This window comes from Pipistrellus hanaki, assembly GCF_964339955.1.
Source record: "Pipistrellus hanaki genome assembly, chromosome: 5".
Classification (NCBI taxonomy): Eukaryota; Metazoa; Chordata; class Mammalia; order Chiroptera; family Vespertilionidae; genus Pipistrellus; species Pipistrellus hanaki.
Window position 1 is genome coordinate 72,165,544 of NC_140507.1, and position 21,584 is coordinate 72,187,127.

General features: G+C 56.7%; 3 protein-coding genes across 4 annotated transcripts in view; all 3 read left to right on the plus strand.

The window, feature by feature from the left end:
- The window catches only part of NFIC (nuclear factor I C), a 217,517-nt gene that overhangs the window by 179,893 nt on the left and 16,040 nt on the right, over positions 1-21,584 (plus strand). The gene's annotated exons all lie outside the window — the stretch shown is intronic.
- HMG20B (high mobility group 20B) lies at positions 6,909-12,304 on the plus strand. Its single transcript, XM_084883552.1, has 10 exons — positions 6,909-6,994; positions 7,245-7,290; positions 7,681-7,789; positions 8,259-8,462; positions 9,071-9,191; positions 9,574-9,620; positions 9,881-9,953; positions 10,205-10,420; positions 11,031-11,163; positions 11,668-12,304. Exons 2-10 carry the CDS (start codon positions 7,253-7,255, stop codon positions 11,678-11,680), a joined length of 954 nt encoding a protein of 317 aa, XP_084739678.1. The 5' UTR covers positions 6,909-6,994; positions 7,245-7,252; the 3' UTR covers positions 11,681-12,304.
- GIPC3 (GIPC PDZ domain containing family member 3) lies at positions 14,167-18,106 on the plus strand. 2 transcript variants are annotated; one of them, XM_084886504.1, is made up of 6 exons: positions 15,387-15,691; positions 16,364-16,549; positions 16,680-16,860; positions 17,256-17,368; positions 17,635-17,716; positions 17,821-18,106. In XM_084886504.1, exons 1-6 carry the CDS (start codon positions 15,473-15,475, stop codon positions 17,970-17,972), a joined length of 933 nt encoding a protein of 310 aa, XP_084742630.1. In that variant the 5' UTR covers positions 15,387-15,472; the 3' UTR covers positions 17,973-18,106. The 2 variants fall into 2 exon arrangements, with proteins under 2 accessions (XP_084742631.1, XP_084742630.1); XM_084886505.1 differs by lacking the exons at positions 17,635-17,716; positions 17,821-18,106 and having other exon boundaries at positions 14,167-15,691; positions 17,256-17,604.

Below are 21,584 nucleotides of genomic sequence, written 5' to 3' on the forward strand. Positions count from 1 at the left end.
TTGATGCATTTCTTCATTAAGACATTGTTAGAATGAAAAGGAGAAGTGCTGCTGAGACCGGTTTGGCTCAATGGATAGAGCATCGGCTTGGGGACCAAAGGGTCCCGGGTTCGATTCCGGTCAAGGGCATGTACCTTGGTTGCAGGCATATCCCCAGTAGGGGGTGTGCAAGAGGCAGCTAATCGATGACTCTCTCTCATCAATGTTTCTAACTCTCTATCTCTCTCCCTTCCTCTCTGTACAAAATCAATAAAATATATTTAAAAAAAAAAAAGAAAAGGAGAAGTGCTTTTTTTTTCCAATTACAATTTACATTCCATATTATTTTGTATTAGCTTCAGGTGTACAGCATAGTGGCTAGACAATCCTATACTTTACAAGTGTTCCCCTGATATTTCCAGTGCCCACCTGGCACCATCCATTGTTATTACGATATAGGTGACTATGTTTTCTATGCTGTGCTTTACATCCCCATGACTATATTGTAAGTACCAGTTTATACTTTTCGATACTTTTAGTTTTTTCACCCAGTCCCCTCACTTCTGGCAACCATCAGTCTGTTCTGTGTGTCTGTGAGTCTGTTTCTGTTTTGTTTGCTTGTAGTGAATCATATGGTATTTGCTGTTCTCTGACTGACTTATATCACTTAATGCTCTAGGACCACCCATGCTGTTGCAAATGGTAAGATTTCATTCTCCTTCTTTTTGTTTTTTATCCTCCCCGAGGCTATATTTCCATTGATTTTTAGGGACGGAGGAAGAAGGAGGGAAAGACAGAGAGAAACACACCGATTCATTACTTCCTGCAACCCGGGAAGGAGCCGGCAACCGAGGTACATGCCCTCAACTACAACAGAACCCAGGACCCTTTGGTTTCGCAGGCAGATACTCTATCGACTGAGGGAAACCAGGCAGGGCAGATTTCATTCTTTTGTATGGCCGAGTAATATTCCATTGTATGTATGTACCGCTGCCTTTTAAAAATATATTTTTATTGATTTTTTACAGAGAGGAAGGGAGAGGAAGAGAGAGTTAGAAACATCAATGAGAGAGAAATATCAATCAGCTGCCTCCTGTACACTCCCACTGGTGGGGATGTGCCTGCAACCAAGGTACATGCCCCCGGCCAGAATCTAACCCCGGACCCTTGCATCTGAAGGCCGACGCTCTAGCCACTGAACCAAACCGGTTAGGGCTGCCACTGCCTTTTGCCTTTTTTTTTTTTTTTAATCCATTCCTCTATTGATGGGCACTTGCATAACTTGGCTATTGTTAAAAAAAAAAAAAAAAAAAAAAAAAAAAAAAAAAAAAAAAGACACCTCAATGAACATATATTCTTTCAAACTAGTGTTTTGGGTTTCTTGGCTATATACCCAGACTTGGAATCACTGGGACATAAGGGAGTTCCATTTTTAATTTTTGAGACCCTCCATACTGTTACCCATAGTGGCTGCCCCAGTCTGCATTCCCCCCAGCAGTGCACCAGGGTTCCCTCTGCTCCCAGCACGTGTTTGTTGTTTTCTTTTTTTTCTTTAATATATTTTATTGATTTTTTACAGAGAGGAAGAGAGGGGGACAGAGAGTTAGAAACATCGATGAGAGAGAATCATCGATCAGCTGCCTCTTGCACACCCCCTACTGGGGATGTGCCCGAAACCAAGTACATGCCCTTAACTGGAATTGAACCTGGGACCTTCCAGTCCACAGACCGATGCTCTATCCACTGAGCCAAACCGGTTTCAGCTGTTTGTTGTTTTCTTGATGACAGCCATTCTTACAGGTGCGAGGCGTTATCCCCGAGGACACGTTAATGAGTTCAGAGAGAGAGGAAGGGAGAGAGAAGGAAGAGAGACAGAAAGATAGATGGGTTGCCTTCCGGATGAACTCCAACCAGGGATTGAACCGGAAGCCTAGGTATGTGCCCGGGCAGGGAATCCAACCGGAAACTGATGTCTGGGTGACTCACACCCCAACCAACCGAGCCAGCTGGCGGGGGTGCCAAGCTCTTTCCTTGATGCCAAGGAGCTACAGACTGTTTTCCAAAACTGCTCTCAGGGACACTCTTTTCTTTTCGATGTGCAGGAAGAGCCCTGAATTGCTTGGGGGGTACATTGGGAGTGGAAAAATTATTTCTATGGCAACACCAGACTGTCAATCAAGCAAAGAGGCGGGGCTCAGAGGGCGGTCTTTCCCTGTTTTCCAGCTTGCAAGTCTTACCTAGAATTTTTTTTTTAATATGCTGAATATACTTTCAAAAAATTTGTTAATCCTCACCCTGATAGGTCCTCCCTTCCTCCAACTGATGGACAGACATAAACTCTACCTGCAGCCGGACATTCCTGAGCACTGAACCACCAATCAGCACCTGCCAAGTACCCTAAGCCCCCATTCCTAAGTCCCTGGGTCCCTAATCAGCCTGTGCCGAGTGCCCTAAGCCCCGCCCCTCTCTTCCCTCCCCTTAAAGGTGCTTGTACCCCGGCCCTCGCTCTCTTCCGCTCTCTCTCTGGAAGCAGCCGGCAGTGGTACTTTTCTCTTCAATAAAGCCTGTGTCCTGGCATCCCGGTCTCCGGCCCTCCCTACTTCATCTTTCACACCCGAGGATATTTTTCCATTGCTTTTTAGAGAGAGGGGAAGGGAGTGAAAGGGGAGAGACGGGGGGGGGGGGGGGGGGGAGAGAAATATCAATGTGAGAGCGACACATCAGTTGGTTGCCCCCCCAGTGCACCCGAGGCTCTGCTTGCAACCCAGGTACGTGCCCTGGACCAGGAATCAAACTTGCGACCCTTTCGTGTGCGGCTGGACGCTCTAACCACTGAGCAACACCAGCCAGAGCAGGCTTGCTGGGTTTTTTTTTATGTCACATGTATCTCTCTAGTCATGAGTACAAAGGAAAAAGAAAGTGGCTTATGATAAATGAACAAAAAGAAATATGTACCCTCATCACTGGGAATTTTCACTTGGTTCATATTTGAAAATGAAATGAAAACTTTAGTGAGAACAAAAAAAGGAATACTGTAGCCTTGACTAGGTGATTCGGTCTGTCGGAGTGTCATCCTGTACACCAAAAAGATTGCTGGTTCGTTTCCTGCTCAGGGCACAAGGTTGTGGGTTCAATGAGAGGTAAGCCTTCTCTGTTTCTCTCTGCCTGTCCCTCTCTCTTCCACTCGCTCTAAAATCAATGGAAAATATCTTCAGATGAGAATTCAAAAAGAATGTAATTAGAATTTTTAAAAATATATATATTTTATTGAGTTTTTACAGAGAGGAAGAGAGAGGGATAAAGAGCTAGAAACATCGATGAGAGAGAAACATCGACCAGCTGCCTCCTGCACACCCCCCACCGGGGATGTTCCTGCAACCAAGGTACATGCCCTTGACCGGAATCGAACCTGGGACTTTGCAGACACTCTATCCACTGAGCCAAAGCGGTTTCGGCTCGGCTAGAAATTTTGAATAGTTGTCTTTGCCCTCAATGCTACCAATACTGTCTTGAACGAAGCAGAGAGAGGCATGAAAGAACACAGCTGAGAAACAGCCAAACAGGACTCCGGGTCGGTCGAGACTCCAGGGCACACTCATCTTTTTGCCAGATTTAAACCACGCAGCATACAATGCACCCATTCAGTGTACGATTCTGCGGAGTTATGCAGCCATCACCACAGTCTAATTTTAGGACATTTAATCTCCCAGGAGATTAACCTCATCCCTCAGCAGTCACGCCTGTTTCCCCTCCCCATTCATTCTTTTTCTTTTTTTGGTACCAAAACCTGTGAAAGAACCACCCATTCATACTTTATCCCCAGGCAACCACGAGTCGGCTTTCTGTCTCTCTGAGTTTGCCTGTTCTGGATATTCCATATAAATGAAATCATACACCATGTGGCCTTTTGTGACTGGCGTCTTTTTGTTCTAGTTGTTGTTGTTGTTAATCCTCACCCGAGAATATTTTCCCCACACTGATTTTTAGAAAAGGTGGAAGGAAGGGAGGGAGAGAGGGAGAGTTAGGGTTAGTTGAGCCCACGCTCTAACCACTGAGCACTCCAATCGGGCCTGACTAGTATCTTTTCCTGAGCATCATGTTTCAAAATTCACCACTGTTGCTGAAACCGGTTTGGCTCAGTGGATAGAGCGTCAGCCTGCGGACTGAAGGGTCCCAGGTTCGATTCTGGTCAAGGGCATGTACATTGGTTGCGGACACAACCCCAGAAAGGGATGTGCAGTAGGCAGCTGATCGATGTTTCTCTCTCATCGGTGTTTCTAATTCTCTATCTCTCTCCCTTCCTTTCTGTAAAAAAATCAATAAAATATATTTTTAAAAAATTCACCACCGTTGTAGCACAAGTCAGCAATATATTCCTTTTTATGGCAAACGATACTCTATTGTTCCACATGACAATCTGTGGGACTACATGTTGGTTATCTGGTAATTAATGGATGGGCTTTTGGGATGTTTTTTAATTTTTGGCTCTTGTCAGTTCTGCTGCTGTGGACATTCTTGCGCAGGCTTTTGTGCAGCCACGTGTTTTCAGTTGTCCTGGTTGGATACCTAGGAGTGGAACTGCTGGATTGAATGTAACTCCATGCTTAGCGGCACCTGTGCGCTTAGAAAAGCACAGGATTCACTCAGTCAGTGAAAATGTATTAAGCAGCCCCTGTGGGCACTGTTGTATGTGCCAGGAATACAGCAACAAACAGACAAGCAGGTCACCGCCTAGGCAGGTGGCTCAGTTGGTTACAGCATCATCCGGATATGCCAAGGTTGCAAGTTCCTTTACAGGTCAGGGCACATACAAGAAGCAACCAATGAATCATAAATAAGTAGAACAACAGATCGAGGTTCCTCTCTCTTCCTCTCTCTCTCAAGTCAATACAAAAATGCAAATAAACAAGCAAGCAGGTCGTATGGAGGAAAGGGGCATCTGGAGGAAAAATAAGACGGGGTGTATGAGGTGGGGTACAAGCCTGAGAAAGCCTCACTCAGGAGGTGACATTGGCTGAAACCGGTTTGGCTCAGTGGACTTGGGGACTGAAGGGTCCCGGGTTCGATTCCGGTCAAGGGCATGTACCAGTAGGGGGTGTGCAGGAGGCAGCTGGTCGATGACTCTCATCGATGTTTCTAACTTTCTATCTCTCTCCCTTCCTCTCTGTCAAAATCAATAAAATATATTTAAAAAAAGAAAGAAAGGAAGGAAGAAAGAAAGAAAGAAAGAAAGAAAGAAAGAAAGAAAAGAAGGTGACATTTGAGCAAAGGCCTGAAGGAGGGCAAGCCGTGAGCCAGGCAGAGTGTCAGGGCGGCCACGCCAGGTGGAGGGAACAGAGGGCAGACCCAGAGGTGGGAATGAATGGAATGGGTGTATGTGAAGAACACGGAGGAGGGGGAGAGGGGAGTGAGATGAGGGCAGGAGGTGATGTCCCACAGGTTGTTTAGGATCAAATGGGCTTATCTGAGCATCCGGAGACTGCTGCTGGCATTCCGGGAGCAGAGGCAGCCCCAGTCCAGACCAGAAGATCCCTCCCACCCTATTCCCCCTCCCCACTGCCAAGAGCAGAACCTTCTGCCCTCCAGCTTCATGAGGTCCTAGCATGGTGACCAGATTTTAACATTGGTAAAGCGGGACACCATTGAACTGGGGGGGGGGGGGGTGTCTTGATTAAAAATTTGGTCTAGCCGAAACTGGTTTGGCTCAATGGATAGAGCATCGGCTTGGGGACTGAAAGGTCCCGGGTTCGATTCCGGTCAAGGGCATGTACCTTGGTTGTGGGCATATCCCCAGTAGGGGGTGTGCAAGAGGCAGCTGATCGATGATTCTCTCTCATCGATGTTTCTAACTCTCTATCCCTCTCTCTTCTTCTCTGTGAAAAATCAATAAAATATATATTTTTTTAAAAAAAAAGAAAAAACGCGTTCTGTCACAGCATTAGTTCTTGGTAAGGACAGCGCATATTCCACAATTCTAACAACTGATCAACAATGCGAACTTTGATAAGCAGTTCTCGATAATCAGTTCTCAACAATTATGTGTTATTATTAAAGTTTAACATTATAAAATTAACAAAAATAATATAAAATTCATATCCTGGCTAAATAACCACATGGCCGCCAAAAACCGTATATTCCCTTCCCGTTCTCCCGCCGTTCCCTAGCTTGTCCTGCATTCTTTCCAAAAATCGGGACTTTTTTAAAACGCCGAGGGACGCGGGACAAATTGTTAAAAATAGGGACTGTCCCGCCAAAAGCGGGACGTCTGGTCACCTTATCCTTGCAGCCTTCCTGTCGCACCACCTTTTCCCAAATGCTTCAAGCCCAGTCCCTCACCCAGCCCCAGCCTGACCGGCCTCTTGGTCTTAGGGCCGCACAGCATCCCAGCCTCCCGGTCCCGGACATGGTCCGTGTCCTCACTGCACAGGAGGGAGCGCAGTTTCTGCCGGGTCTCAGGCAGGACAAGGCACGGGGGCCCCAAATCCCATCAATAAACCGGTGAAACTTCCCCACCGGGTCTGCAGGATGCTAAGAACTTGGTGCGCCTCGCCCTGAGGCAAGGGGCTGCCCAGATGGTCCTTAACCCCTTCCTTAGCAACCTGCCCCCGTCCCCATGGCAACGGGGGCGGGGCCGCAGCCGGTCGGGCCGGAGCGGGGGATCTGTCCCTCAGCGGAGGAGGAGAGTCGGCGCGGTGCCTACTGGCCCTTTAAGAGGCTCCGCCGGGCGAGGCCTCACGGCGCCCTGATTAGTCCCGGAGCGGCCGAGCGCAGCCCAACTTGACGCACCGCCCGCAGCCGCCCTCTCCACCTCCCACGCGGCTTAGTGGCCAATCGCGGGCCGGCGCGCCGACCCTCATCTGCATGGCCACGCCCCAGGGAAAGGGCGCGACCCAATCCGGCCGCGCGCGAAGGCCGCCGTCGGCTTGCCGGGGGCGGGGCGGGCGGCGGGGGCGGGCTCCGGGCGGTTGGTTGGCGCGGCGCCGCCGCCGAGGGGTCCGGGAAAGTTTCTTCGGAGGTGAAAATAGCTGCGGAACTCCGGGCCCCGCGAGGGCCGGCGGGCGGGGGTCGCGGGGCGGGGGCGGGGCTGCTTGCCGGCCAGGGGGGAGGACCAGGGCCGCGCGGGGGCCGATCGCCCAACAAAGGGTCCCTGGGGCGCCCGCCCCGGAGGCCTTGCCAGCCCGGGGATCCGGCCCCCCCGAGTGCTGCGGGCCCGGCGGCGTCGGTGGCTCGGGCGCCCCTCACTCCGCCGCGCGTCTGCGTTCCAGGTGCGGCCATGTCCCACGGCCCGAAGCAGCCCGGCGCGGCCGTCGCGTGAGTGCGACTCCCCTTCCGCAGCCCCTGGGGCGCCGCTCAGCCCCCCTTGTTGGGGCGCCTCGACCCGGCCCCAGGGTCTTGACTCCCCGCCACCCGGGAGGTCCCTCCCTTAGCGCCCCCGCGGGCTTCTCCCCAGGTCCCCACTGAGCCCCTAACAGGGATCGGGTCCCTTCGCCACTGCCCTGTCTGCCGTCGGGGGGATGAATGGGAGGGACCCTGGAGTCCTGTGGCTTAAGCCTCTCCCGGGGGTCCTTACTGGCTCCTGATCCGACCTCCGGACCCCGGACCCCGCCCCTAGAGACTCCTGCCCCCAGGACTCGGGCCCCCTCTCTGCCAGCCCCACCGTCGGGCTGGGGGTGGGGGTGACTGGCCTTCCCGTGACTCCAGGCCGGCGGGCGGCAAGGCTTCTGCACAGCATGGGGGCTTCGTGGTGGCTGTCAAGCAAGAGCGCAGCGAGGGCCCGCGAGCCAGTGAGAAGGGGTCCCACGAGGAGGAGGTGAGAGCCCCCGAATGGCGGTGCGGGAGGCTCTGGGTCTCCGAGCCTCCCCTCAGACTAAATTTGAACTTGCTGTGGCTCCGCCCGCTGCCCAGATGTCCCTCTGCAGGTTGAGACCCCGCCCCATCAGATGCCACTCTAAGCCCAGGCCCCGCCCGCTGCCTGCCTCCCGGGGAAAGCACCTTCTGGTGGTCCTGTGGGTCCCTCCTCCGGTGCAAGCTACGTCTGTACTGCAGAGGCCACACCCACAACAAACCAGCCTGTCCCAGCACCTCTGACAGCCCCCACTTCTATCCGGGGTTCCTCGAACCCCCTTCACAATCCTGTCCCCTGACCTGGCCACTCCTCCAGGCCTCTGGGTTCTCCCTGCTGGCTGGCTACCTCACCTCTAGCCTCGCCCACGGCTCCGCCCCGTCCCCCTCTGGCCCCCCCCCCCCCGCCCCTCCCAACGGCACTGCCGGTTCCACAGCCTGTGAAGAAGCGCGGCTGGCCCAAGGGAAAGAAGCGAAAGAAGATCCTGCCCAATGGCCCCAAAGCACCTGTCACCGGCTACGTGCGCTTCCTGAATGAGCGGCGAGAGCAGATCCGCACGCGCCACCCGGACCTGCCCTTCCCGGAGATCACCAAGATGCTGGGTGCCGAGTGGAGCAAGCTGCAGCCCACAGAGAAGCAGGTGGACGGCAGGGGGCGGCAGAGGGGGCCAGCCCGGGCCACCGACTTCCCCCTACCCATTCAGGCCCCGCAGCCATATCCTGAAAGGTGTGGAGGGTTCTTCCTCCTGGAGAGCTGACCGCCCCTGAGGCCGCCCCGGCTTATTGGGGGAAGAGGCAGAGGTAGCAGGAGGGGAGACTAGACATAAAACTTAACCAGTGTGGTCACCCAACATCTAAAAGAAATAGGGGTGAGAGCTAGATTTTTATGTGAAATCCAATTTTCAAATCCTAGTAACTTAAAAACTGCATAAACATCAAGAAAAGGCCACAAAACCCATCACTGGCTTGTACCCTCATAAGTGGGATTTCAACAGGTAGAACGGGTGCAGGAGGGCAGCCTGGAGGTGAGTGCCTGTAGTCAGACACCTCAGCGTGGTGTGTAAAGGCCGGTGATGAGGTGGGAAGCTAGGAGGTACCTGAGCGGCAGGCTAGGGGCCCGGTTGTTTGGAGGGTAATAGGCGCTCTGGGAATGCCCAGCACCCGAGATGAGAGGCTGAAGTGGGGGCCTGGCCTGGGAGGCCTCCTCCGCCCTGGGGCCGGCTCAAGCCTTCTCCTGCTGCCCTGCCAGCGGTACCTGGACGAAGCCGAGCGGGAGAAGCAGCAGTACATGAAGGAGTTGCGAGCTTACCAGCAGTCGGAAGCCTACAAGATGTGCACAGAGAAGATCCAGGAAAAGAAGATCAAGAAAGGTGAGGAGCCGAAACCGGTTTGGCTCAATGGATAGAGCATCGGCTTGGGGACTGAAAGGTCCCCGGTTGATTCCGGTCAAGGGCATGTACCTTGGTTGAGGGCACATCCCCAGTAGGGGGTGTGCAGGAGGCAGCTGATCAATGACTCTCATCAATGTTTCTAACTTTCTATCTCTCTCCCTTCCTCTCTGTACAAAATCAATAAAATATATATATATATAAAAAAAGAAAGGTGAGGAGAGCCCCAGCCCCCGGCAGCTGAGCGCCTGCTCTGAGGGGTGGGCCTGGAGACCCCTCGCCTCCAGGGGGTTCACCTGGGAGGTAGAGGAGGCAGTCAGAGGAGATGGGGCGGCTGACCCTGCCCTCCTCCTTCCCCCACCAGAGGACTCGGGCTCCGGGCTCATGAATACCCTCCTGAATGGACACAAGGTAAGTCCCTCCTCCAAGAAGCCCCCTGGGTGAGGAAGGTCTGGAAGCCTTTAGGCCCCTGTGTGAGGCCCCAGTGAGCTCGCGCCAAGGCTCATGGGAAGTGAATGGCCGGTCCATCCTGTGTAAGTGGGGTGCCACCCCCTGGGAATGTTAAACAGGCTCGGACCTCAGTGGCTCCAGGAGATCCCCCCTCCCCAGGAGGATGTCCCAAGAGCATCTGGATGCCCCTCAACATAAACATTGCCCCTTGTCTGTGCCAGGGTGGGGACTGCGACGGCTTCTCCACCTTTGATGTCCCCATTTTCACTGAAGAGTTCTTGGACCAAAACAAAGGTGAGCACACCGGGGTTCTTGGGGGAACAGGTGTTGGGAGAGAGACCAAGAGGGCTCCCCGGCAGGAGGGAGGGAGGGGAATATTTACCCTAAAACCAGGCCATCTTCCTCGCCTGTCCCGCAGGCCCGGAGCTGAAGGACGGGCTGTGGGCAGAGCCGTGCCTTAAGGCCTGGTGCAGGCACAGCCCGCGCAAAGGCCTGGCAGAGGGTGGGGGGCGGAAGTGCCAGCTCTGACCCGGCTCCCGCTGCAGCTCGGGAGGCGGAGCTGCGGCGCCTGCGGAAGATGAACGTGGCCTTCGAGGAGCAGAACGCGGTGCTGCAGAGGCACACGCAGAACATGAGCAGCGCGCGCGAGCGGCTGGAGCAGGAGCTGGCGCTGGAGGAGCGGCGGACGCTGGCGCTGCAGCAGCAGCTCCAGGCGGTGCGCCAGGCGCTCACCGCCAGTTTCGCCTCGCTGCCCGTCCCCGGTGCGAGGCCCGCCCCGCCCGCCGGAGTCCTGTCCCCGCCACCCCGCTCCACCCCAAACCCCACCGGGTCACCACCAGTCATGTCCCCGGTGTCTCCGCCTCCTTTCCCAGCCCTCCTTACCCCACGGACCCGCTCCATATGACCACCTCCCTGCCCCAAACATTGCCCGCACCCGCCACTCCGCACCGCAATCCCTGTCCCAAGCCGCCCCGACCACCCCCGCTCCACGGACCGCCCGCAGCTCCTGTCGGCGCTGCTGCCCCGCCCTCCTGACCCATGCCCATGCCAGCCCCTCTCTCTCTGACCCCATCCGTCCCGCCTTTAGTTGTCTTTGGCTGATTTTGACTAATTTTCTCTCCCCGAGTAGACCCCCATACCTCCCACCACAACCTGTCCCCAGCCAACATCTTCTGACCTCCTTCTCACAGCTGACCTTGACTCTCAGGTCCAGGCGCCCGACCCCCCTCACTCGACCCCCACGGACACGCGCCAAGGGCCCCCTCCCCAGGACGCCTCCCTTACAGACCCCAATCTATGGCGGAGGTTCCCTGGAGCCCCAGCCTCAGCTCCTCCAACGCTGGGCTCCGCTGACCCGTCCCCTGCCCCCAGGCACCGGCGAGACGCCCACGCTCAGCACGCTGGACTTCTACATGACGCAGCTGCACGGCGCCATCGAGCGCGACCCGGCCCAGCACGAGAAGCTCGTGGTCCGCATCAAGGAGATCCTGGCCCAGGTGGCCAGGTGTGTGCCGGGCTGCCCCTGGCTCAGCCTTGGTGGGGTGGCCCTGAACGCGGGACTGCTCAGGCTAGACTTACCTTGGCCTGCATTTCCCTCCGGTGGGATTCTGGAAACCCGTGGGCGCTGCGGGGCGGGACCAGCAGCCGGACCTTGTTCTGAGGGTCCCGCCCGCTTGGCATTTACCAGGTGGGACTTATTTGGTGCTTGGGGCAGGAGCCTAATGGCTGAGCCTCCAGCACAGCGGTGCTGTGTTAATGCTGCTGGTGGGATCGATCCGCCAGCCCCCCTTGGCCAGCTGATCTCACTTAGGGGGGCTAGACTTTCTCCAAAGCTTCTTGGCAATTTATTCTGGGTGTTTCCTGGCTCCCCGGGTTAGATGGGGTCAACTCCAGGCCCCTACCTGTTTGGAGCTGCTTAAGGAAGGGGCCTTTGGTGTCCCCTAGGATGGTGGTGGGGCCTGAGATGACGAGTCCCCAGTCATGACGCTCCCCCTCTCTCCTGTTGCAGTGAGCACCTATGAAGGTGTCGGTCAGCTCGTGGGAACCCAGAGAAGACCAAGCTCTGCCTTGGTCCCACCCCATGGAGGATGGATGGGGGCCCACCTTTTGGGGCCAGGCCCAATCCTGCACCTTGGGAGCTCAGCCCCCTAACATTATTCTACACCATCCCCTGGCTTTCAACCTCCCCAGTACCCCAAATCCAGAAAAGTCACCCCACATGCACAACACACAGAACCCCATGGCCTCATAGAGCATGTCATACTACAGGGATGTGGGAACACCACACATGGGCAGCATGACCCAGGACACAAGGGGACCAACAGCAACTCAACACTGGTGTAGGGAGGGTGACGCTCTAGGGATCTGCCCCGGGACACAGGGCAGTGGAAACCCATACCCGACACAGGGAGGGACTCCCCGAAGGTGCTGACCACAGTGCCCCACGCAAGCAGGCACACTGCGGACATGCTCTCCTGCTTGTGAGAGCCTTCTGCCTGTGGCCCTCGGCTTCCTGCACCTCGGAATGGAGTAACGTACTGATCCCCTGCCCTCCAGCTAACGGACCGTCATGAAGGACCCTTTGGCACTGCTTAATCTGGACTTTTAAATTAAAAAAATAAAATAAAGTGGAATTTGAATTTCAAGTTTGTGTGTGTGTTGTTTTTTAAAATATATTTTATTGATTTTTTACAGAGAGAAAGGGAGAGGGATAGAGAGAAACATAGATGAGAGTGAAACATCGATCAGTTGCCTCCTGCACATCCCCTACTGGGGATGTGCCCACACGAAGGTACATGTCCTTGACCGGAATCAAACCTGGGACCCTTCAGTCCACAGGCTGACGCTCTATCCACTGGGCCAAACCAGTTAGGGCTCTTGTGTGTGTGTTTGTAGGGGGTTGAGCCAGAAGATGTGCCCAGGACTGCCCAAGATGCTCCCAGGCCTGCCCTCCCCCAGCCCCTGGCAACCAGGAATCTACTTTCTGTCTCTGCATTGGCCTGTTCTGGACATTCCACATGGGGTCACACACTCTGACCTTTTGTGTCTGGCTTCTCTCACAGCTGTTTATTCAGGCCCATTCACATTATAGCAAGTGTCAGTGCTTCACTCCTTTTCTGGCTGAGTAATATTCCAGTGGTGGATGGACATTTGGGCTTGGCCATTGTGAATTGTGCTGCTGTGAACACATTCAGCATTCATGTACAGGTTTTTATTTGAGTACCTGTTTTCAATTCTCTTGGGTCCATCACCAGGAGTGAAATTGCTGGGTCATATAGTAATTTTATGCTTAACTTATTGAGGAAACTCTGAGACTTCAGGGTTAATGGAATATTTAAAACATTCTAGCCCTAGCTGGTTTGGCTCAGTGGATAGAGCATGGGCCTGTGGACTAAAGGGTCCTGGTTCCTGATTCTGGTCAGGGCCAACGAATCCAGATTGTGGGCTAGATCCCCAGTAGGGGGCGTGCAGGAGGCAGCCAATCAATGATTCTCACCATTGATTTTTCTATCCCTCCCCCTTCCTCTCTGAAATCAATAAAAGTAAACAAAACATGCTAAAACTTTTGGAGACTCATTTGACCAACACCCATCCTACGGATTGAATTACATCCCCTGAAAAGATATGTCAAAGTCCTTACCCCAGGGCCTCAGAATGTGACTTTATTTGGAAATAGGGTCAGTGGAGATGTAATTAATTAAAAGATGAGATCATGTTGGAGTAGAGTGGGCCTGATCCAGAGTGACTGGTGTCCTTATAAGAGGATGAAAATGTAGACACAGACACAGAAAGGAGACAGCTATGTGATGACAAAGGCAGACATCGGAATACCGCAGGCTGCTGAGGAATGCCGGGATTGCTGGCCCCCACCGGAAGTTAGGAGAGGCAAGGAGGGATCCTGCCCAGGGTCTGGGAGCGCCGATAACTTGATTTTGGACTTCTGGCCTCTGGGACTGTAAATAATAAATCTGTTTTATGCCACCGGTTTGTGGTACTCTGTGGTGACAACCCTTGGAGACTGATACAACTGGATATTGTCAACTCCCCTCCCAGGTGTGAGCTCCTGGCACAGGAATCTCCATCCCAAATTTGGAGTTTCATTCCTGGGCAGGTCTTTTACATCCTTTTAGCACATGAGTGTGTCTTCCTGAAAGAGTGCCATTTGGATCGTTTTGGGTTTCTTTTCATTTTTTTTTAAAGGCTTTAATGTGTACAATTCTGTGGTTTCCAGTGTACTCACAAAGTTGTGCAACCACTGGCACAATCTAATTCCAGAACATTCCATCACTCCAAAAAGAAGCCCTGTTGCGCTAAGCCCGTGGTCCACAAACTGCGGCTCGCGAGCCACATGCGGCTCTTTGGCCCCTCGAGTGTGACTCTTCCACAAAATACCACGGCCTGGGCGAGTCTGTTTTGAAGAAGTGGCCTTAGAAGAAGTTGAGGTTGAAAAAATGTGGCTCTCCAAAGAAATTTCAATCGTTGTACAGTTGATATTTGGCTCTGTTGAAGAATGAGTTTGCGACCACTGCGCTAAGCAATCACCCCCAGTCCCTCTCTCAAGGAATCCACACCCTGTCGCTGAGCATGTGCCTGTTCTGGACATTTCACATACATAGAACCACACACTGTGTGCCTTGTGTGTCTGGCTCATCCATGTTTCGGTGTGTGTCATGTTTTGTAGGCTTTAAAAATTCACGTACATTTTCTTACATCACCCAAAGCCTTTCCCATCAATGTCCGGATTCGGAGATTCCTCCGAGGCGGGGCGCCCCTCTTTTTCACGGGTATAGCATTCCTCCGCTGCTCACTGAGCCAGATTTCCTGATGCCGCGAGTTCTATTCCCCGGGGATTCTCACCGAGGCCTCCTGGTGCCGGAGCCTCCTTCCTCTGTAACCTGGGGTCCATTTATTCCCTCATCAAATATTGCCCGAGGGCCTGCTTCCTGAGTGCCTGGCCCCGGGCCCCCTTATACAGGGGAACAAGAGACCAGAACCCCTGCCCTCCTGGAGCTGACATTGCCGTTGGGAAGACAGGACCCAGAAGGATAAGTAAAAATCATCTGGTTTGTCAGTGATGCCCAGTGCTGGGGAGAAAGAGAAAGCTGGGGAGAGAAATCGAGGTAGCTAGAGGAGGTGACATTTGAGCAAAGAGCGGAAGGAAGTGAGGGAAGGAACCACCTGGAGATGTGGGAGAAGAGGCCCCGGGTGGGGCAGAGGGCACAGCACAAGCAAAGGCCCTGGGGCAGGACTGTGCCCTCCGGGGGAGTCCAGGAACAGCTGAAGCCCTCGTGAGCGAGGAGAGAGTGAGGACAGGGATGGAAGGGGGGCAGGCCGTGCGAGGCCATCTGGGCTGGGGAAAAACCCATTTTTGCAGTGAAGGAGGAGGGAGCTCTGGAGGGTGGGGGGCAGAAGGACAGATGGGTCTCAGGTTATACCAGGGTGACCTTACTTCCACCTCCCAGGGCTGTTGCCAGGATTAAAGGAGGGCTTGCAAAGTGACCTCTCGGCGCGTTCCGAGGTCCCACTCCCTTTTTGTGATCCGTTTTTCCCGCTCTCCAATGCAGGCCCCGCGCAGCGCCCAGCCTCCTCGGGGAGCGCGCAGCTGGCCCTGGCGGGGCCTGGACACCTGGGGCGGCCCCCCTCCCGGCACCCCGCGGTGTCGCCTTCCCGGGCGGCTCGGGTTCCTGGATCCCCTTACCCGGGCAGCTCGGCTGTCGCGCCCTGGGCCGGGGGAGGGGAGGGAGGCGGCAGGAAGCAGCGGATCCGGCGGTGGCGGCGGCGGCGGCGGCCCGGGTCGCCCAGCTCCTCCGGCCATGGAGAGCGCCGCGGCCCGCGAGGCCCGAGGGGCCGAGGCCCCGCGCCCGCCCGCGCCCGCGCCCGCCGAGCCCCCCGCCGCGCCCCGCGCCCGCCCGCGCCTGGTCTTCCGCACGCAGCTGGCGCACGGCAGCCCCACCGGCAAGATCGAGGGCTTCACCAACGTCCGCGAGCTCTACGCCAAGATAGCCGAGGCCTTCGGGATCGCGCCCACCGAGGTGAGGCCCGCGGACCGCCGCGTCCGAGCCCCGCCGGGCGGACCGGGGGTAAGGTGGATGGAGCTTGGGCCCTGGACTGGACCCCTGGGCCCGGGATCTCCGGGACGCACCACTCATACCCGGCGGTGCCCATGCACCGGGGACGCCCCGTCTGAGCGGCTGCACCGAGGAGGAGCGGGTCTAAGGGGTTAGGGAGACCCTAGCTCGTCCGGGAGCTCGCTCCACCCACCAGCTAAGGTGGATCCGGCCCTCGGGGAAGCGCGTCTGCGGCTCCCGGCGCGGCCGGGGGCTGGGGCTCCAGGCAGCACCTTCCCGGAGGTAGATCCGTCGGAGGAGGCCCGGGTGATGGGCTGCGGAGCAGCGCGCCTTGCAGCCCCCAGGGGGCGCCGGCGGACGCAGAATGGCAGGGAATAGATGATGGGGGATCAGGGCACCGAGGGGCTGGAGCTGGAAGTGTTGGGGTGGGGAAGGAGGGCTCTTCCTCCTCGTCCTGCCCTTCATCCTGGGGGCCTGTCTCCTCACCCCGCACCCCTGCAGATCCATCCCGCGGGCTGGGCTCCTAGGCTCCAGGTGGCTGGGCCAGGGTGGGTGCTGGAGCCCATCGCCTCCTGCTCCCAGGCAGTGGGGAGGGAGCGCCGCCGGCATTAACTACCCCCCCCCCTCCTCCGGCAGATCTTGTTCTGCACCCTGAACAGCCACAAGGTGGACATGCAGAAGCTCCTGGGCGGCCAGATCGGCCTGGAGGACTTCATCTTCGCGCACGTGCGCGGCGAGACCAAGGAGGTGGAAGTGACGAAGACGGAGGACGCCCTGGGACTGACCATCACGGACAACGGCGCGGGCTACGCCTTCATCAAGGTGCGCGGTGTGGGGGGGCTTTCCGGGGCTCCGCCCCTTCGGGGGCGGGGCGAGCTCTGCCCCTCGGTCTGAGTGGGCTCTGCGGGGGGCGGGCCGGGGCGGCCCCTGGAGTGACTCTGGGTCCCCGCAGAGGATCAAGGAGGGCAGCATCATCAACAGGATCGAGGCCGTGTGCGTGGGGGACAGCATCGAGGCCATCAACGACCACTCCATCGTGGGCTGCCGCCACTACGAGGTCGCCAAGATGCTCCGCGAGCTGCCCAAGGCCCAGCCCTTCACCCTGCGCCTGGTGCAGCCCAAGAGGGCCTTCGGTGAGGGCTTGGGGGCAGGCGGGGCGGGGGCAGGGGGTTCCTGGGGAAGTGGGCTCTCTGGATGCGGGGGACAGTGGAGGATGGGGGGGGATGGGGTCCGATGGAAGGTTCTGGATGCCTCTGGTGCCATGGCAGGGAACAGGTAGGTAGTCTCTATACTGTTACAGTCTAATGGGGATGGGGGAGTTTGGGAAGATGGAGGAAAGACAAGGAAGTGGTTAGATCTATTGTGTCACTTGGTGGGAGCTTTAAAAGGGCTGCTTTAGAGCTATGAGTGTAAGGGGGCCTTTGAAGGATAAGAAAGTTCTAGAATGTCTCAGCGGGTGGCTTCCCAGGGTTTACAGAGAGTGGATCCGCCCAGAACACGTGCCCCTCCGCCACTCTGTCCCCTCCAGACATGATCAGCCAGAGGAGCCGGAGCAGCAAGTGCCCCGTGGAAGCAAAAGTGGCCAGCGGGCGGGAGACCCTGCGGCTCCGCTCTGGGGGGGCTGCCACAGTAGAGGAAGTGGTGAGTGAAGGGGAGAGGGGCCTTCCGGGACTCGTACCCCCACAGCTCTACCTCTGAGTCAGCGTGGCCAAGGGTGAGACCTCCTTCACACAGCGCCAGTTTCCCCTCCTGCAAACCGGGTCTTCGGGTGAGGCAGGGCAGTGGTGGTTGCACAGAAGCATTGGCACAGGCATCCCAGCCGGCTGGTACCCAAAGGGTGGAGCCTGGGAGGGGGCTGGGCCGGAGGGGTGTGGTTCTGACCGGCTGCTTTGTCTCCCGCTCCCTAGCCCAGTGAGTTTGAGGAGGAGGCCTCTCGGAAGGTGGATGACCTGCTGGAGAGCTACATGGGCATCCGGGACCCAGAGCTGGGTAAGGGGCCAGGGTAAGCCGGCGGACCCTGGGGGGAGGTAGGGCCCCAAGGGGAAGCTGGGGTCCCAGCGCGCGCTCACCCCCTTCCCTCCCCACCCTGGCAGCATCCACCATGGTGGAGACGTCCAAGAAGACAGCGAGCGTTCAGGAGTTTGCACGCCGTTTAGACTCCGTCTTGGGCGAGTTCGCCTTCCCGGACGAGTTTGTGGTGGAGGTGTGGGCGGCCATCGGGGAGGCCAGGGAGGCCTGTGGCTAATTTGCTCCGGGGCCGAGCGCAGCCCCAGTCCGGAGCCCAGTCCCCTGCCCCAGCCCTGCAGGCTGGTTCCTGAAGCCCAGCCCTGCTCCAGAGCCCAGCCCAGATCCGAGACCCAGCCCCCCTCCAGAGCCCAGGTCACCTCCAGAGCCCATTCCAGTCCCGAGACCAAGCCCAGTTCTGAGACCAAGCCCTGCTCTAGACTCCAAGCCAGCTCTGAGGCCAAGTTCATCTCTAGAGCTTCATCTGGTTCTGAGACCCAACCCAGCTCTAGAGCCCAGGCAAGCTCTGAGACCAAGTTCAACCCCAGAACCCACACCAGTTCGGAGGCCAAGCCCAGCTCTGAGACGGAACCCGGCTCTAGAACCCAGCTCAATCCCGAGACCAAGCCCAGCTCTGAGAGCAAGCCCTGTTCTCGGTCACAGGCCAGCTCTGAAGCTAAGTTCGTCTCTAGAACACAATCCAGTTCTGACACCCAACCTAGCTCCAGAACCCAGCCCAGTTCCAAAGCCCCGCCCACCTCCAGAACCCAGGACAGCGCGGAGGCCAAGCCGAGCTTTGGCATTAAGTCAAGCTCTGGGACCCAGACAAGTTTTAAGAGCAAGCCCAGCTCTGCGGTCCATGCCAGTATCGGAAGCCAGCCCGGCTCTGTGACCAAGCCCTGCCATAAAACCCAGGCCGACTCTGGAACCCAAGAGAGCTCTGTGATACGGCCAGGCCTGGACACCCCGTTTAGTTCAGGAACACCAGTTAGCTCTGAAACCCAGGTGAGATTTAAGAATCAGCCCAACTACAGAAGCCACTCCAGCTTAGGATTCAAAGACAGCTCCCAAACTCAACCCTACTCACGGACCCAGACCAGCTCAGGAACCCAGGTGCATGTGGCAGGTCAGCCCAGATCCCAACCCTGCTCTAAAACTCAGTTTCACTCAAGTCTCCGCCCCCATTCTGGGGCCCAGTCCAGCTCCAGCGAGGGGTCCAGCTCGGAAACTGAGCCCAGCGCGAGATCCCAGCCTAGTGCTTCAGCCAGGCCCGTCTCCAGAACTCAAACGAGCCCTGGGACCTCATCCGTCTCCGAGGTAAGGCCTGTCTCCACAACCCCGCTTGATGCTGGGCCCCACTCTCACTGCAGTAGGAAGACCAGCTCTAGAACACCCTCCAACTCCGGGGCCCAGACCAGCTTCAAGGACTGGCCAGTTTCCAGAGCCCAATCCAGAGCAGGCACCCAACCCAGCTCTAGAAATCAACTCGGTTCTGGAGCACAACCTGTCTCTGAAGTCTCACCGAGCTCCAACACACAGCCAGGTGCTGATACCGAGTTGAGTTCCAGAATCCAGCTAAACTCTAGTGCTGGGGCCCAGTCCAGTGCAATGACAGACGTAAGCTCCCAGAGCAGGCCCAGCACCAGGACCCAGGCCGGCGTGGCTCAGTCAGCTTCCGGGACTCAGCTCACCTCTAGAGTCCAGTTCAGCTCTGGGACTCAACGCAACTCTGAAACCCCCACCAGCTCAAGAACACAGCCCAGTTCTGGAACCTACCTAAGTTCTAGAATCCAGCCTATTTCCGGAACTAAGCCCAACTTCAGAACCCAGACAAGTGCTGGAGGCCAGCTTGGTTCTGAGACCAAGCCCAGTTCTGGGGCCCAGACCAGTGCAAGAATTCAACCCAGCTCTGGAGCTCAGCTCGGCTCTAGAACCCAGTCTAGCTCTGAGACCTGGCTTAGCTCTGAAACTCAGCTCGGCTCCAGAACCCATCTTAGTACCAGAAACCAGGTTAGCTCTGAGAGCCAGCCCAGCTCTGGAACCCAGACCAGTTCAAGAATGCAGCCCAGCTCTGGCACCCAAATCAGTTCCAGAACCCAGCCTGTTTCTGAAACCCAAACCAGTTCCAGAACCCAGACCAGTTTTGGAACCCAGCTCAGATCAGAGAACCAGCCCAGCTCAGACACCCAGCCCAGCTCTAGAACCCTGACCAGTGCAAGAATTCAGCCCAGCACTGGAGCCCAGCTCAGTTCCAGAACCCAGCCCAGCTCTAGGATTCAGTTCAGCTCTGAGTCTCAACCCAGTTCTGAAACTCAGGCCAGCTCAAGAATACAGCCCAGCTCTGGAGCTCAACTCAGTTCCAGAACCCAGCCTGTCTCTGGAACCCAAGCCAGTTCCAGAACCCAGACTGGTTTTGGAACCCAGCTCAGATCGGAGACTCAGCTCAGCTCAGACCCCCAGCCCAGCGCTGGAGCCCAGCTCAGTTCCAGAACCCAGCCCAGCTCTAGGACTCAGTTCAGCTCTGAGAACCAGCCCAGTTCGGAAATCCAGCCTAGTTTCAGGACCGAGCCCCACTCTGGAATCCACCATAGTTCTAGAAGCCAGCCTGTTTCTGAAACCCAACCCAGCTCCAGAACCCAGACCAGCTTAGGAGTCCAGCTCAGCTCTAGGAAGGGGCCTCGCCCCCAGACCCCCGGCCTTGACCCTAGAACCCAGTCTGATCCCACTCCTCCAGCCCGACCTCAGCCCCCAGACCCACCACCAAGAGCCCCAACGCCGGCCCCCAGCAAAGTCTCCCAGCCTCAACCCCAGCCCGATGATCTGGTACGTGGAGCCCAGGCCAATACCGGCGGAAGCCTACCGACACCCCACCTGGCCCCAAAGCCACAGGCCCCCTTGACTCGCCAGAAACCAGCCCTTCTACCTAAGCCCCAGCTGGGACCCCATAAGTCCATGCCACCTACCACATCTGTCACCCCTAGTTCTGCCTCCAGGGTGGCCCTCCTTCGGGCCCAGCTCCTTGAGTCCTCAGCTCAGGAGTCTGCCCGCTCCCCCATGCTCAGGGAGCCAGGAACTGCTCTGCAGGGGTCCGAGCCCCTCCCCCACCGCAAGGAGCAGTAGTTTAGGGGTGACATCGTTTTGGCCCGTGCTGGGTGGGCCCCATCCCCTCTCCTTCCCTTCCCAGCTCTGGTCCCCCATAATGGCAGGTGACCTCATTCCCCCACCGGTCCGGGGAGGGAGAATGGAAACGGGCTCGGTTTCCTTGGGCCTGGCCCCGGGAGGTGTAAGCAGATCCCAGGGCTGGGGAAGGGAAGGGGGAGAGGGAGGGGCACGGTGGCTCGCTCTTCCTGTACCGTGAGGGCTCATGGGAAATAAAGGCACGTCCCACCCCGCGGCCAGGCGTGTTGAATTTGAGGGAGGGAGGTTTGGGGAGAGCAGAGGCAGGGCGGGCATGAGGGTCTGGGGGCACCTATCACAACACTGGGTGCTTCTTAAGCACCTACTATGTGCCAGGTCCTTTACCAGTACTCACTGTGCCTGGGCCCGTGCATTCACGCACACGCATGACATTCCTCGAAACCTCAGTCATTCGTTCATTCAGTCCATCTCCTTTCAGCACCTATTGTGGGCCAAGTGCTGTGTGTTTGACATGGGGAGTCTGCGTGTTAAGCAAGCGGGCAGCCGAATGATGAGCTTATAAGGGAGCGACTCCAGCCGGAGGGGAGGGAGTGGGCGTCACTCCGCGGCCTTGCCTGTGTCTCCCACGCCTTTCCGCACGGCAGGATGGATTTAATACCAGAGCCCTCTCCAGAGGCTCTCAGGAGGATTCCAGAAGATTGGACTCGATGAGGAG

Coding starts and splice junctions, on each gene's coding strand:
- HMG20B (XM_084883552.1), top strand. CDS start 7,253: ATGTCCCACGGCCCGAAGCAGCCCGGCGCGGCCGTCGC. Junction 7,291..7,680: donor CAGCCCGGCGCGGCCGTCGC/GTGAGTGCGACT, acceptor CCGTGACTCCAG/GCCGGCGGGCGGCAAGGCTT. Junction 9,954..10,204: donor GTTCTTGGACCAAAACAAAG/GTGAGCACACCG, acceptor CTCCCGCTGCAG/CTCGGGAGGCGGAGCTGCGG.
- GIPC3 (XM_084886505.1), top strand. CDS start 15,218: ATGCAGGCCCCGCGCAGCGCCCAGCCTCCTCGGGGAGCGCGCAGCTGG. Junction 15,692..16,363: donor TCGGGATCGCGCCCACCGAG/GTGAGGCCCGCG, acceptor CTCCTCCGGCAG/ATCTTGTTCTGCACCCTGAA. Junction 16,550..16,679: donor CGGGCTACGCCTTCATCAAG/GTGCGCGGTGTG, acceptor GGGTCCCCGCAG/AGGATCAAGGAGGGCAGCAT.